General features: G+C 38.8%; 1 protein-coding gene across 1 annotated transcript in view; it reads right to left on the minus strand.

Moving 5' to 3' along the window:
- Positions 1-2088: 2088 nt before the first annotated feature.
- Positions 2089-17510, minus strand: part of Dars1 (aspartyl-tRNA synthetase 1) — a 52764-nt gene continuing 37342 nt past the window's right edge. The window contains exons 8-16 of the mRNA XM_051147318.1: positions 13592-13703; positions 12834-12968; positions 10739-10886; positions 9401-9547; positions 7064-7106; positions 6198-6278; positions 4610-4721; positions 4393-4464; positions 2089-2759 (exon numbers count right to left, since the gene is read on the minus strand). Of these exons, the coding sequence (XP_051003275.1) occupies positions 2668-2759; positions 4393-4464; positions 4610-4721; positions 6198-6278; positions 7064-7106; positions 9401-9547; positions 10739-10886; positions 12834-12968; positions 13592-13703 (942 nt within the window). The 3' untranslated portion in view covers positions 2089-2667. The remainder of the gene's footprint in view (positions 2760-4392; positions 4465-4609; positions 4722-6197; positions 6279-7063; positions 7107-9400; positions 9548-10738; positions 10887-12833; positions 12969-13591; positions 13704-17510) is intronic.

A 17510-nucleotide genomic window follows, 5' to 3' on the forward strand; every position in this document is an offset into this window, starting at 1 on the left:
TGGGGATCAAAACCAGGGCTTCACATAAGCACTCTACCAATTGTATTGTAGCTCTTAACCTTCGGCTGTTGGTTTCTGCATGAGGGGCCTAAAATGGCAGAGCAGAACAGTACCTTCACATTTCTGGGGGTCCTGATGGTGTCTCCTAAGTGAAGTGTTCATTCTTAGGGGGCAGAAACATCAAGAGCCACAGACTCTAGTGACAAGGATAACAAAATTCTCAACTGAATCACTCACTCCAAGAGATGGTAAGCAAAGCTACTCCTTCCACTTCTGTATCCCGGACCCCTGAAGTCTACTTAAATGGTGGCTATGTATTATAAATTGCTTACTAAGGTATACAGTGCCCCCTCCATGTACAATATATCTGTCATACTCTGGGTAAGCCTTCAAAAGTCATGGTCTCTTTTAAATAAAGCAGGAGTGTTTTAAAGTTTTGATATTTCTATTAGTTATCATCTACAAATGAGTTGGGCCACATTCATAACTATTCTGGGGTGCAATATGGGTTTCAGGTTGGATACAGATTCTGGGTGGTGGGTGCAGTATATTAATAGGATTAATGTCAGAAGGCAGCTAAGTTGGAGAGAGCTGTCAGAGACCATGACTGGAGCGAAAGCCTTTAATGACTTACTGCAGTGTTAAGAGCAGAGGTCTAAAGCCAGAAAAGCACTGTTTCATTTTCTCCATTAAATGGCACAGTTCTCTGCAGTGAGGGGCCCAGCAGACAAGGGGATCTTGGATAAAATGCTCTGGTAGTTTCTTGGCCCCATAAATGGGGAAGATGAGAAATAAGAATAATGAGTCATAGTGGGCAAGAATCTCTATTCTGAGCTGGGTAGATGGTGTATCTCCTGGGTGCTGGGATTAGAGGTGTGTAGTTATTACCACAGCTGGACCTTAGCGTTTCTTTTTCTTTCTTTTTTTTTTCAAGACAGGGTTTCTCTGTGTTAACCCTGGCTGTCCTGGAACTCTCTTTGTAGACCAGTCTGGCCTTGAACTCATAGCGATCCGTCTGCCTCTGCTTTAAAGGCGTGCACCACCATGCCTGGCCCTAAGCTTTTCTTGAAACTTGCTCTATACCAGGCTGGCCTTAAACTCAGAGATCTGCTTGCCTGTTTCCTGGTATTAAGGCCTGTTTGTACTCAAGCCAGAGTAGCCATGTTGCTGAATTAAAATTTCTTTACAAAGAACCTAAATTCACTTATGGTCCAACTTGAGAAAGCACATATAGAAGTTTTGCTAAAAGTAGGCTCCTGATCTGTGGATCCCAAGGTATTGTGTCTTTGCTTTGTGGTAATGTAGGACCCAACCTAAACTAGCACAGGGTTCCATATTGCTATATAAGTTTAATTGGTCCTAGGATACTGTCTCTAGAACAAGCTTCATAGGCAGGAGAGAAAATGTAACTGGAACACATTTTTGGTTTTGTTTTTTTTGGTTGTTGTTTTGGTTTGGTTTTTTGTGACAGGGTTTCTCTGTGTAGCCTTGGCTGTCCTGGACTTGCTCTGTAGACCAGGCTGGCCTCAAACTCACAGTGATCCACCTGCCTCTGCCTCCCAAGTGCTGGGATTAAAGGCGTGTGCCACCATGCCCAGGGAACATGTGCTGTGTCTAGGCTAAGGTACACTGCTACCTCTCTCCAAAAGGGAAGTGTCACCAAGCTTCTATAAAATGAATGTTTTGTCTCTAGGGATGGTGCTACAGTATAGCATAGCATTAACTCCTGCTGTTGGCAGACAAGTCACTGCACAGTCAGAGAAACTAGCACAGGTACGGTGAGTGTACCCTACCACCTAGCTATTCTGAGTCAGCTGTGCTAGTGTGCAGTAACCATGACAGACTAATTCATACTGTCTGCCAGTGCACCAATATATATCAAGATATTTACATGTTTCTGTAGATTCTCCACACGCTTACTTTTGAGGCAGGGTCTCATGTAGCAGAGGATAACCTTACACTGCAGGCTCCTGTCCCCACTGCAACGCACTCCCCACTCTGTATCACTGTTCATGTCTCATATTTATAAGGCCAGTTTGCTTTTTATTTTCTTAATGTCTATATACCAACATGCAGTCACAAAATCAGATTTCTATAAACTCACACGAAACTATCATTAGCTTTAAGTTTTTATTGAATTTCAGCCTAAGAAATTGTAACAATGTTTCAGAGTTATTGTCTGTAGCCAGTGTTCTCAGTTGCTTCACATGATTTCTGAAGGTAACTTTTAAGAACTCATACTCTAATTTTCTATGACATACCAATTTATAGTTGTTAAAATAAGGGTAATTTTTCCAATTCTTTTTTCCCCACAATGTCAAGAGTTAAAAGTTCAAATACTGAAAATTTAGAACATTAGTACGATGGCCACCATAATGTAAAAAAGAAAAAAATTATACAATCCTAAACTGTTTAAATTCTCCTTAACATTTCCTGTAGTGAGAAACTATGAATTTCAACTACAGAAATTTCTCATTAAAAGGTTCAAGCACTTCCTATTGAAGGATATCTGAACTTCTAAAATGTTTTTCTGAAATTCATTTGTACTGAACTACTTAAAAAATAGTTGTAGCTCTTTAGTAAGACATTTCTTCTGCTGCGTATCTTAAGTACCTCAGGTATAACCTGATCAGCAGCAGGTTACTGGAGAGAATAAAAAGTGTGGCTTTAAGGCGTGAGTCGTTTGGGGTCACGAGGAAACATGGAGGTCTGACGTACATTATGCAATCCTAAAAACAGCATCGTCACTCTTTCCAAGCCTGTGGACAAAAAAATGACAGTTAATCCCTATTTGAAAACCTCTCATTTACAAGTTCTAATAGCTGTTTGGTGGAACATATTGTTTTCTTTTATAAAACTGAAACTATATGTATGAAATACTTTTCTTCCTCTCCCAGACATAGGCATTCACTCATCTATTCTTTGCTTCTAACCCTAACCACTCTACACCAGCAAAGTAGAATCGTACATAATTTGCCCTTTTGAGACTGGCTTATTTATTCACTTTCTTTTTAAGACTACTTGGCATATAGGTTGAACATCTTATTCCAGAAACCCAAAATATTCTAAAACCTGAAATTTTGGGCGCATCAAACAGCACTAAAGGATTCTCAATGGTAAAGTCTATGAAATTATTCCAAAATTCAAGACAATACAAAATCTGAATTACTTCTGGTCATGAACAGGCCAGACAGGATCCTTAGCCAGTACCACATTCTGCTGGCCCATTTATCTATATGGATACCTGGATGGATATTTATAAGCATAAATATTTCTTTGAATATTCCAATTCTTTTGGGCACATACACAGAACTGAACTGCTAGGTAATGTGGTAATTCTTTCTTTACTGTCCATACATAGAAATCGACTGTTGGATCCTATGGTATATGAGTCCTTATCTTGGTGAGGAACTACAATTCTGTTTTCTGCAGTGGGCATACTGATCCTACACGTTTCCCTGGTGGTTATTATTTCAGCTTAAGGAGGCAGTGCCCCAGCCATGTGAAGGCGTGCCTTGCGGACGATTGGTGCTGCTGAGCACCTCTGCTCATGCACTCGCCACCCAACTCTTTTGGAACCTGAAATTTCTGTTCAGGTTCTTTGTCCATTTTGAACTTGAGTTTTTTATTGTGGATATTCACCTCTTATCAAATATATATCCTGTAAATATTTCTTCTTATGCAGGCCGCCTTTTTATTCTTATTTTAACTTCAGAGGCATCCTCAGATCCCTTGAAGCTGAAGTTTTAGGTGACTGTGAGCCCCCTGATATGGGTCCTAGGAACTCAACTCCAGTTGTCAGAAAGAGTAGAAAGTACTTTCACCTCAGCCATCTTCTAACCTCTTTTACTTTCTTTTCCCGCTTGCCCCCTCCCCCACAGTTTGTGTGGGGATCAAATGCAGGGACTGTGCTGACAAGGCAAGCACTGAGCACTATACTCTAATTGCCTTTCCCCTCTTTAAGTGCTAGGAGTCAAACCCAACCTTGTACATGCTAGGCACAGATTATGTTAGCCTTCTCATTACGTCCTGGATCCATTTTGGGTTACTGTTTTTATATGGAGTTAGGTAACATGTAAATATCAATTTTGTACTAATCACTGTGGAAACACTGTTTTAAGGCATTTACAATTTGTTTATTTATTTACTTGTGTATGTGAACACATGTGCGTTTATGTGCACTAACTATTATGTGTGCAGGAGCCTGCTGAGGCCAGAAGATGGCATCAAGTTCTGTGAAACTGGAGTTATAAACGGTTGTGGGCTGCTATGTGGGTATTGGGAACTGAACTCAGGTCTTCTGCAAGAACAACAAGTTCTCTTAATCACTGAGCCATCTTTCCAGGCTCCTTTTATAGCCTTGAGTTTACAAAATTAATTATAAGCAATTACCAATGCCTCCACCAGCATGAGGAGGGGCTCCAAAGCGGAAGGAATCAATGTAAGCTTTGATTTTCTCCAAATCTATAAAAAGGAAACACAAATTATTATCTATTATGAAACAAAGCAATCACTAAAATGAAGATTTGGGGGGAAGACTTATGAGACATCTTTAAAATGCTTATAATGTGTTTTTATAATATACAGTTTAGATATTTAAATTACCTACCAATTCCATGGTGTAAAGCCCTCTCTGTTAGCAACTGAGGATCATGTATTCTTTGTGCTCCGGACAGTATTTCTTCTCCTCTCATGAACATATCGTAAGAGTTGGACTGTTTCTGCAGAATAGAAGTGAGTGAGCCACCACCATTCTTCAAGTACTATGCTATCACACTTTTCTCATGATAAACATGTGGGCTAAAAAAAACAAAAACAAAAAAACTATGCTGTCTTTCCCAAATTAATGATTACCCTTTAACATAATTTTCTCTCTATGGCAGAACTGCTAAGGGCAGAATAGTTTTTGTTTTCTCTGTTCAGATTTTCATCCTCTCTTTACTACACCTCCCAATAATCAGAACACTTCATCTAAAGCAATGGTGCTTGTTTTTATTTCACTTTATCACCTGAAAAGTCTTTTTAAAAGACATGAATTCTGGTCAGTTTTTAATGCAAATTGTCAATAGATATTTAGTCCATTTAAGAAAGCTCTTTTAAGCTGGGGCGCCGTGGCCTATGTCTGTAATCCCAGCACTCGGAGAGGCAGAAGCAGGCAGATTTCTGAGTTTGGGGCCAGTCTGGTTTACAAAGTGAGTTCAGGACAGCCAAGGCTATATAGAGACCCCGCCCACCCAGAGACCAAACAATAAAAGAAAGCTCTTTTAAGGAGTTAAGTTGAAACTGGATTAAGCTATGCTTAACTTGTTGCCTATCAGGCATTTGATACTATCAGTTTACCTTTCAAATAAACAAAGGCTCTGATTCCCAGATCATTTCAGCATTACTTTGAACTTCTTGTTATTGCTAACCTCTAAACCCTGCCCCAGACCAATGATTAGAAACTGGAATGCCATCCAGCCTTTTGCTGGTGATGTACACTTGGGGAGGCAGAGGCAGGCAGAGCTCTGTTTTCCATGCCAGCCTAATCTACCCAGCAAGTTCCAGGACAATTAGAGATACACGGTAAGACCTTGAATTAATAAACAAACAAACAAAGCAGAAACAGTAAGACAAAAAATAAATCCCAAGCCCTCCAGATGGCTTATGAGTTCTAAGGGATGAGAACTATTGCAAAGCAAAAGCTATAAGGCATCTAGATTATTAACTCCAAAATACAATGTAAGCTTTGATTTTCTTCAAAGCTATTAAACGAAACCACAATTTACAGGCTGCAGAAATGGCTCAGCGGTTAAAAACAATGGCCACTCTTTGATAGGATGCAGGTTCAATTCCTAGCACCCATGTAACAGCTCACAACTGTTTATAACTCCAGTTCCAAGGAATCTGACATCCTCACACCTATGCATATAAAATAAAATTATAAAAAGGAAAAAAACCCCACAATTTGCCAACTTAGTATAAAAATTTTTTTAAATGAACCCCAAATTCAAAGTCAACAATGAAATTCTCACTAAACTCCGAGTACCTAGTACTATTTAGCATTTATAACCTCTACCTCAATAAATGTTTAGAAAAAAATTACCCAGAAATTTAATTTAGGTTCCCACGACTAATTTGCTACAACATTCAACTGTGGTTACTAAAAAGTTCTCTTTCTTCCCTACAAATAGGTGATTTGAGATCAAGTTACTCACAGGATTTCTTGGGTCAGGCATGGTATAGAAAGGTCTTACAGCCAATGGATATTTATCAAGAACATAAAAGTCTGTATCATACTATTAAAAAGAAGAAACTATGTTAAATTACATAATATTTTATGGAAGTTTTATATTAATAATTATGTCAACATAAACCCCTGAATTATTTTCCTCATAATCTAGCTTTCTGTTTAGATACCTAAATACAAATGGGTAATGCTCTTCAAATGGAAACAAACTAAACACTGTTAAAGTGTTTGACTTTTTTTTTTTTTTTTTTTTAACTATCTCACAGGATGAGTTAAAAAGCAATTGCATTTCAGCTCTTCCTTGACTACATAGTCTTTGTTAAAGTTGCAACAGAGTGACAGGATCGCTGAAGCAGCGGCTGTGTGTTGCTAACCCTGCAGGGCTTCCAGTAAGCTTAACTGGGTCACGTGCAACCAGCAGGAGGAGCTCAAGGACTTTGTAAACTTCATTAAACTGCTGTCCTCTTTAATAAGAACACAACTAAGAGAAGCTTTCATCTCCTTTTGTTTTAGTTGTAGAAAGTAAGAGCAACAGTGCTTGGTAAGACCTTTTACAGCTCAGAGGCCCTTCCTCACTATCTGAAAGTCTCAAGTGTCCTTTAGAGAGAGGCACTTCGGTGTGACTGCACAATGTCACACACTGAACTCAAACAGTTGGTCAGAATGTCAGAATCTGCCTAAACATTTTTCTTTTTCTAAGAACAAAAATATAGTTCTCTTTACTAACTCTGGAAACATATCACTGTAGGAAGATGGAAGAATATTCTGCTATTGTAGTCTCCTAAGGTACATCTCAGATTAAAAACAAAAACACAACACATATGTGAATCCTACCTTTTCTTTCACCAAACGACCCAACAGTTTTTCATTTGGTGTACTGAAAAAGAAACATGAAAGTACTGTTTGAATGTGAAACAGAAACTCCTTTATTTTTAAGATTTGTCTTTAAATGTGTGGGTGTTGGGTACCCTGGAGCTGGAGTTACATAGGCAGTTGTGAAGCCATCTAATATGAGTGCTGAGAACTAAACTCACTGAACCATTTCTCCAGTCCCCACCAAATAACAATTTAAAATACTTCTTAAATTAATAAAGCTCCTTTCTATTTGAGGTTCTCAAAGGATAATGAACTTTGATCTAAACATACTGTCAGCTGTCCACTTAGCTTCTTTTTTTAGGACAAGCATTTCAGGAAGCCACCTACAAGTGCACCTCCCCCCCCCACCCCCCCGCTACGTAGTGCACATACAAATACTGCTCTAACGTTTAAAACCAGGAAGAGGTTAGTATTCCATTGAAACAGGAGAGATAAACTTTACTAATTATGTAAAATAAAATCCAGTGGGCCAGAAGGTTTTGTCATTAAAAAGTCTCCCTTTTCATTATTCCACAAAGGTTTGTAATAGAATAATAACCAGTATAGTCAAGTCTTTAAAGGCAACCTGTGGTCAAAGGTGCCTTCTCTAGTGTCTGTTACTTAAAAACAATTCCCCGGAGCTGAAGAGATGGCACTGTCTACTCTTTACCACAGGACCTGGGTTCAATTCTCAGCACCCACAAGGCAGTTCACAACTGTCTCTAACTCCAGTTCCAATGGATCTGACACCCTCACACCAATGCACATAAATTAAAATGAAATAAATTATTGAAACAAAAACAAAAGAAAACAAAAACAATTCCCAAAGCTGGGTGTGGTGGTGCATGCCTATAATCCTAGTGTTCAGGGAGGCAGAGGCAGGCAGATTGCTGTGAGTTTGAGGCCAGCCTGGTCTACAAAGTGAGTCCAGGACAGACAAGCTACACAGAAACAAAACAAAACAAACGGCAGATCACTGTGAGTTTGAGGCCAGCCTGGTCTACAAAGTAAGTCCAGGACAGCCAATGCTAACAGAGAGACTCTGTCTGGAAAAACCAAAAAGAACCACCCCCCCCGCAAACCAATCTACCAAACAAAATCAAAAAACCAACCAACCAAAATACCCCCCAAAATACTCAAAAAATATATTAATTGAATTGAACTAATTATAAAATCTATGGTTTCTTTTAGCAATAAAGGATATGCTGAAAGTTTTATTTTTTCTTTAATAAACAATGGGCTTAGAGTTAATATATATATATATATATATATTTGGATAAAAAAATAAAAGTAATAAAGAAAGGCAACCGTTACCTTTCAGTTCTCTCTATCTACTACATACTGGCATGATGACTTAACTACGTTGGCCAGAAACCTCTGAATGAAATGCATTACATTAGATCAGGCTCTACCACTGAGCTGTGCCCTCCATGCCCCCTTTAATTCGTTATACATGCACACACTTTTGTTGTTGTTATTTGTCTGTTTCTTGAGATAAGCTCTCTCTCTTCATAGTCTTGGCTGTCTGGGTTTTCACTAAATAGACCATGTTGGCCTTGACCTCACAGAGACCCACCTGCCTCTGCCTCCTGAGTGCTAGGATTAAAGGTGTATGCCACCATGCCTGGCTATGAAATATCTTTAAAAGAAGCTTTTTATTTTATGTGTATGACTGTTTTGCCTGCATGTATGTATGTATGTGTACTACATGAATGCCTAGTGCCCTGTAAGGCCATGGGTCTCCTAGAAGAGGAGTTACAGATGGCTGGGAACCAAACCTGGATCCTCTGAAAGAACAGCAAGTGCTCTTAACTGCTGAGACACCTCTCCAGTTCTTAATATTATATAATATATATATTTAAATATATATATATTTTAAAGATTTAAACAAATTGGTAGTGTGTGATTGTTTGCATGTGTTTTGCAAGAACAGCAGTTAGTCTTATATAGAGAGCCATCTTTCCAGATTTCCTTTTCATTCATTTTGAGGCAGGGTCTCACTAAACTCAGGCTGGTCCAGAAATTGTTCTATAGTCCAGGCAAGCTTTGCATTAGTAAACTGCTTGCCTCTTGAGTACTTGTGATTACTTCTGTGCTACCTGGTTTGTCTTCCTATATTCTTCAAAGGGTTATAAGTTGGGAGAAAAATGAAAAGTTACAGACAAAATTATTAAACATAGGCAGATAATACTAATATAACATTTTACTTTTTAGTGTGTAAAGTAGTAGCGTACAAAATACCAAAGTTAATAAAAGTTATCAGATAAGTGAAATACATTTAACCTAAGCATTAAAACAAACAAAACAGAGACTAACCTTAGATCTTCCTCGTCACCCATGTCAACCCCTGCTTCTCTAAGCATAGCCAGAGCTTCACAATACTCCAGTCTTAAAGTTGGCTCCAAAAATTTGAATGGCTCACATGGGAACTGTTTATTTACAGTTTGAATTTCAGTCTGAAACCTGTATGTAAAATGCTTTAGTTAATAAGATGTTAAATGTTTCTTCCACAAGAGGTCACTATAAGCAATATACAATATCAGTCTTTGAACCTGTGACTGTACTAAGAAAAGCATTATCAAATTGTTAAGCATTAGCATACGTAAAACATTTAATTCCATTTCTTGGTTTTGTGGTTTAAAAAAAAAAATCACAGTAACATAAAGGATAGCAAGCATGAGGCTAACCGGGGTATCAGGAAAAAATAAAGCATTTTCCACAATAGAAACACAGCTCTCTGCAGCTATCGTTTTTCTTGGCCTACTATGCAGAGAGTAGGCACTGGACTGTGGGGCTATCACAACAGGAAAGCAGCAGCCTTCCTTAAATAACTTAGAAAGCACAGCAGGAATGGGGGAACAAGGCAGACATCTAAAAGTTGTAAGCCACCATACCTGGCTCAAAGATATTTCAATAAGATTTAATAAGATTTAAAACTTTGCTAAAATATTTGTGGATGAAATGATAAGAGACATACTTCAAATACAGGGAAGGAAAATAGGTATAACAAGTATTAGCCGTAGACTGACAATGCTAACTAAATTCACGGGGTTTGAAAGGTTTGATGTCTCTAATTTAAAAAACGTTTTAAAGTACTGGAGAGCCGGTTCAGTAGTTAACAGCATACTTCCTTCCACTGTAGAGGACCTGAGTTCACTCAGGCGGTTCACAGCCACCTGTAACTCTAGTGTCAGAAAACTTGACACGCTCTTCTAGACTCTGAGGACACTTGCACTCACACATGCACATACCCTCATAGATGCATAACTCAAAAGCAAAAGAGGTCTGTACTCCATATGGGATTACAGGTGTGTGCACACCTGGTAGAGTCACTGATTTGGAAATGGCTGTCGCTTTGGCTGTTGACCCTGCTCACGTCTCTCAGTGTTTTAAGTCACTGACAGTCCTTAGCTGTAGATTGTTCTGCAGCATAAACAATAAGTGGGATGTGGCACAAGCCTGATAGCCCAAATTACAAGGGAAAGAAAAACAAATGTTTGCAGATAGCCGGTAAGATAGAGAAGGGCTATTTTTCAAACTGTTGACCCCATCACCCCTCCCTCAACCAAAAAACAAACAAACAACAACAACAAACCAAAAAAACAAGAAGCTGCAATTGTTTTGAAATTAAGGTCATTTTAGGATAATTTTAACCTTTCTTGAAGTCCTTTGAATATTTGCACCAAGGTGTCAGCAATTTCTTCTACAACTTCATGGTAATGATAATTAAAAGCCATTTCAATATCCAAACCAACAAATTCAGTCAGATGTCTATGGGTATTAGAGTCCTCGGCTCTGAAAACTGTTAACCAAAGAAAAACAGCACGGTGTCTTAGGTCTCGGGTAACTGATGACTTAAATTCAGATATCTACTTGGTAGTGCCAAGTGGTACTATTGTCCCACCCCCATGGAGTGAGACAGGGCACTGATAGGCCATCTGTCTCAGCATTCTCCCATATGACAAGGTCACTACAAACTCCCAAGTCCTAGAGAAAAGCAGAACCAAATGCTCTTGAGAACCCCCAGGGGATGCAAGATCCTGAAGCACAACCTCAATAATTAAAAACAGACTCAATTATGACCGTTACAGTGGGCTTGTCTCCATCTTATTAAGATAGAGCTCAAGCAGAATGAGGCTGCATGAATGAAGTAACACCATACACTTCCCAGCAACTCCCTGCCTAGCTCCCACGATCTCTGCAGCTCCCTGCAACCCGTCAGACCAGCTCGACTCACCTTTCACCACAGTGACACAGTAGGATTTATATGCTACATCCCTGCTTAGAAACTCACAAGGGCTCCCAGAAGACTACTGTCACAAGACATAAAATGACAAAAGTCTGAAACCTTTATACTTTCTAATTTAATCTTAGCCTATACCTACAATTTCTAACCATTCTTATTTCTGTTTTCTCTGGTGATCCATGCTTTTCGCCCATTCTGCTCCTTCTGACTAGAACAGCACCTCAGTTTCTCCATATCCTACTACATCCTTAAAGCCCACTTTACTTTGATTTTTATTTCACAGTGATCCCAGCAAACACTCTTTCTACACTCACTGTTTACTGTACAGCACATTCTGATGCTTATTTTTCTTTTGAGACAGGGTCTCACTAGTAGCCCTGGCTGTCTGGAACCCACAATAATCCTCCTGCCTCAGCTTTCTGAGTATTGGCTTATATGGCTCCCTAACACAGACTTAAAGATGATGTCATTTACAGATATATAATCATGGACTTATTTTGTAATTCATTTACGTATTCCTTGTGACTGATCTATGCATGCATGGCTTATTAAGTGTCAGAAGTGGGGATAACATTTGTTTCCTTTTCACTCAAGGCATGGTCTGTAAACCAGGAGGACCAGTAGTTATCGGGATGTTTGTGAGAGTCAAGACCCAGGTTTCACCACAGATGTACTACTAGAGCCTGCATTTACCAAGATCCCTCCCCACCAGCATCTGATGAGTGCTGCTGACTCTTTTATGGACATGGCACCTAGCATAAGAGCACACATGCAATACATGTCTGACAAATAACTGTTTAGTAATTTCAGAAAGTTAAAACATTTCAATTTTGGGCCAATTTCTCTATAGTAAAAGCTTAAACTTTAACTATCAAAAAGCTTATGTAAAAATAATTTGGTAAGTTTAAAAGACTTAATTTATTTTATATATATATATAGTGAGAGAGAGTTTTGCCTGCAACATGTATGTGCAATGCCCACAAAAGCAACAAATCCCCTGGAACTGGAATCCTAGCTGGTTGTTGGCTATGGTTCAGCAATTAAGCGCACTGGCTTCTCTTCCAGAGGATCTAGGTTTGATTCCCAGCACCTGCACAAGAGCTGCTTGACATTCATTGCCTCAGAGTCCTGAGATTAAAGGTATGTATCACTAGGCATGGCTGGTCCTCAAAGTAAGCATTTTAGAAATGAGATACAAACATACAGCACGCACGCACGCACTCACGCACGCACGCACGCACACATTGTCATTTCTACCTTGAAGAAATTGAGAACTGAATGGAGAACTTTTTATATACTAACAAATGCTCTAATACTGAGCCACATCTCCAGCTCTTAAATTCTAATGTTTGCATAATCAGCAGATAAAAGGATTTAAGCTTTCAAAATGTCTAACTGCAGCATTTCTAATATTATAACTACTCTATAATTAATGGACTTATTACAATTACTTAACTCAATATGATTATACAATTAATAAAAATATAAATGACAATATCTTACCTGGTCCAATGCAGAAAACCTTCTCAAAATCAGCACAGATGCACATCTGCTTATACAGTTGTGGGGACTGAGCGAGGTAGGCATTATTTTTAAAATATGACACAGTAAAAACATTAGCTCCTCCTTCACTGGCAGCTGAAATACAAACATTTGTATTATCAAATCAATTGTACATTAATCCATGTAAATTCCCTTTTTAAATTTGTTTTGGTTTTTGTTTTTCTGAGACAGAGTTTCTTTATGTAGCCCTGGCTGTCCTGGACTCACTTTGCACACCAGGCTGGCCTCCAACTCACAGAGATCAACCTCTGTCTCTGCCTCCCGGGTGCTGGGATTGCAGGTGTGTGCCACCATGGCCAGCTCCCTCCATGTAAATTCTTAATTTTAAAAAGTAATTCACTTAGAGAATAAAGAAAACCTAGAAAAATCAAGAATTGCAGGTAAATGTTCCTTTTTCTGGACTGATTTCATATCTATTACTTTAAGGCTATATAAACTAAATGAATAAATAAAAAGAAAAAAGATATTCTTATTCCCTTCCTTCCTTCCTTCCTTTTTTCCTGAGACAGGGTCTCATCAAGTACGGCTCTTGGGGGAAGAATATGGACACTGTAGATGGGGGTGTTATTGACCTTGAAACAAACAGTCTCATGGCACTGAGCCTTAAAGCAACTCTTGGGATTATTCAGTTTTAAAACAACATAAGCAACACCTAGGAAAATTAAATTTCTTAGTTATAGGAGAATTAGGAAGCATACCTGAGATAATTTTAGGTGTTTGGATTTCCACAAAACCTTTGTTAATTAAAGTTTCTCGGAAGAGATGGCAGATGCCAGACTGGAGACGAAAGATGGCCTGACTAGTTGATGTCTGTAAGATAGCATAAAAATCTACTTAAATCAACCCGGCACATCAAGCAATGACCAAGAGCAAGTCATATTATTCCTGTTCAACAGTTTTTAAGTCTAGTAGTACTGGAAAACATGGAACATGCAACTACCCATGCCAGAAGGTGATGAGACATGCTATAAGCTAATGCACACATATGAGCACACCGAGCCAATCACACTAGCGAGGCTTCCTGAGCAGATGCTCTCATTTGTTAAGATTCCATTTGAGAAAAACAATCAAACTTGCCCGTAGATTCTCTTGGGTACTGCTTTTAAAGGTAAGCCATTGAGTGAGATGTTATTAATATCTTTGTAGCATACAAATACTCTCCTAAGAGTTTAGCATGGAGTAACAAATTATTGAAGACAGCACTAATGTTCACCTTAGTCATCACCAACTATATACTAATTGTAGATAGCCATGCATTTGTTCCACTAAACTAAGAAAGTGAATACGCAAAAGGCACAAGCATTTCACAACTCTAACCCACAATGGCACATAAAGCAGTGTGCAGCAGTCCTCTAACAGTTTGCTACTGTCACATTTTCTATTTTCTTTTATTTTTCCTCTTTACGGCCTTAATTACCATGGCTTCCTTTGTTTACCCTCGGATTTAACCAAGATCGATCATAGCCAGAGCTCTCTAAAAATTACCTGTGCTCCAGTCAAAAGAAGTGGCTTATCATTAAGTCTTGCCTAATACATTTTAAAAAATGAACTGGGTATGGTGGCACACGCCTTTAATCCCAGTACTGAGGAGGCAGAGGCAAGTGGATTGCTGTGAGTTAGAGGCCAGCCTGGCCTACAAAGTAAGTCCTGGACAGCCAAGATAACAAAGAGAAAAACTCTGTCTCGAAAAACAAAACAAAAACAAAAAACTATAACCAAATAGGTGTTTGGTAAAATACCTGGCCTTAAATCTCACCAGGGTAGCCACAGGCTGCGGAGTTGGTATGCAGGCATTTCAACAAACTGCTCAATGGCCACAGCTAACTGTGCCGAGGTACACAGCGCTCAGACACAGACACTAAGGATCAGGTGGCCACTCTGCATCTCCTCTGTAGGAAAGGAGATCAGGGCTAATTTTTGTTTGTTTTTCTAGAGAGGGTTTCTCTGTATAGGCCTGGCTTTCCTGGAACTTACTCTGTAGACAAGAATGGTCTTGAACACACAGAGATCCATCTGTCTCTACCTCCCAAGTGTTGGCAGTAAAGGTGTGTGTCACCACTACCACCACTGGGCTTGGGACTTATTTTTTACCTTTTATTTATTTAATTTTGTGTGCATGTGTCACACCTTATGTGTGGAGGTCAAAGGATAACTTAGGGAGCTAGCTCTTTTTATCTACCACTTGGGAACTAGGTATGGATTTCAGGTCATCAGGCTTAGTTGTCAATTCCTTCATGTCTTGAGCCATCTTGCCATCACAAACCAGGGCATACTTAATGTTATTTTATAATTAAAATTCAAAGATACAAATTAATAATATCTCACTATATATAATTTTTATTTAAAGCCTCTATAATATTTATTTATTCACTTTTTAAAAAAGATTTGTTTATTTATTTAGTGTATGTATGCTCTATCTGCATGTACATTTGCATTCCAGAAGAGGTCATCAGATCTCATTGTATAGATGGTTGTGAGCCACCATGTGGTTGCTGGGAATTTGGAATTGAACTCAGGACCTCTGGAAGAGCAGACAGTGCTCTTAACCACTGAGCCACCTCTCCAGCCCTATTTATTCACTTTTAATACATTTACATTTAAACTAGAGAAAATTGTGACTCTACTTTTTTATTTACTTGCTCATGGACTTTATTCATCTATTTTTTTGTGCTATGCGACTTAAGGAAACACTGGTTCATTCAATTACCACAAACTGTATTCTTCTGCATTCAAAACATAACAACCTATAAATCGAATACACACAGGGAGACATAGTTCACTGTAGTGTAATATACTCTGTAAGTGCCATTAGTATATTTCATAGCTATTTATTTCTTTTAGCAAGCATAACTCAATCTAATTTTTTATTTCCCTGATTTTTTAATGTAAAACAAGCCCCCACACACCAAAAACAAACAAACACACCCCACCATATACTAAACCCCATTCTTGGTTTTCTGATTCTATCAAGTCTATCAATGTGTGTGGAAAAGGGATCCATTTTATATGTAAGAAAACACACCTCCTTATCCCACTGAGTTCCTCCAAGTACCTGTTAGCTGCTAGAAATCTATTATATGAGAAGGAACTGAGGCTATAGCTCAGGGCTGTATCATTTGTCTAGCATACTAACATACTCAAAATCCTATGCTCAATTTGCATTACAAAAGAAGGAAGCAGGAATGTAAATCGGCAGTGGAGTTTTTGCCCAGCATGCACAAGACCCTGGATTTAATCTCTAAAACCATAAAAACAAAACAAAACAATACCAAGAAACTGAACAGTTATTTAGATGATAATTCCAGCAGTTCCCAATTTCTATTTAGCACCTATAAGCTAGAGAATATTCTCTGGGAAATTCTACCTTTTAGATGGTTCAAGATGATGATTGACTACACACATGTAATGCCAGCTCTTAGCAGGCTGAGGTAGGGAGTGAGGACAGCCACAATGAAGAATGAGGCTGGTGAGAAGAGTTAGTCAGAATTTACTTTTTTTTTGAAACAGGGTTTCTCTGTGTAGCCTTGGTTGGTCTGGACTCTCTTTGTAGACAAAGCTGGCCTCACAGATCCATCTACTTCTGCCTACCCAGTGCTGTGATTAAAGGTGTGTGCCACCACGCCTGGCCCAGAATTTACATTTTAAATATTGGGTATTTTTTAAAAGCAGTAAGAAAGAAAAAGCTTCAACGGAAATCCTCAATTATTTTGATTATCTGTAATGCTGACAAAAATTTTTAGAGAAGCACACTTGCTACTGAATGTATGCCAGCTACTTTTGTACTTAAGACATAAGAAGTGGGCTGCAGAGATGGCTCAGATGTTAAGAGCCTCTTCCAAAGGTCCTGGATTCAATTCCCAGCAACCACAGGATGGCTCACAACCATCTATAATCAGATCTGGTGCCCTCTTCTGGCGTGCAGGTGTACATGCAGGCAGAACATTGTATACATAATAAATAATAATTCTTTTTTTTTTCCTCCCTGAGATAGGGTTTCTCTGTGTAGCCCTAGCTGTCCTGGACTCGAATTGTAGATCAGGCTGGCCTCGAACTCACAGCAATCCACCTACCTCTACCTCCCAAGTACTGAAATTAAAGGCATGTGCCACCAATGCATGGCAATAATTCTTAAAAAAAAAAAAAAGACATAAAATGTTACCACTAAGAAGCTTGAATATCTGTGTATGGAAACTTGTCTAGAAGAAAACACTGTCCTCAAGAGAAATTGTGCTCAAGAGACCAAAGCAGAGCCGGAGAAACTGCAGAGTCATGCCTCAGCATCCACTCTTCCTTCACAAAGCATCCTTAGGATATAAGAGGTCAATGTGGAGTAACTAAAGTCTAAGCAACAGTAAAGGACGTTTTCTGACCTTTGGTCAGAGTCATTCCAAAGGGAGAACTAAAATAAATAAATAAATAAATAAATAATTGGGCCAGGCAGTGGTGGTGCATGCATGCCTTTAAACCCAGCATTCAGGAAACAGAGGAAGGTGGATCTTTCTGATTTCAAGGCCAGCTGGTCTACAGAGTGAGTCCAGGATAGACAGGGCTACACGGAGAAACCCTGACTCAAAAAACCAAAACCAAAACAAACAAACAAAAAAACCCAAACAAGTC

This window comes from Acomys russatus, chromosome 6 (genome assembly GCF_903995435.1).
Source record: "Acomys russatus chromosome 6, mAcoRus1.1, whole genome shotgun sequence".
In the NCBI taxonomy this organism is placed as follows: domain Eukaryota; kingdom Metazoa; phylum Chordata; class Mammalia; order Rodentia; family Muridae; genus Acomys; species Acomys russatus.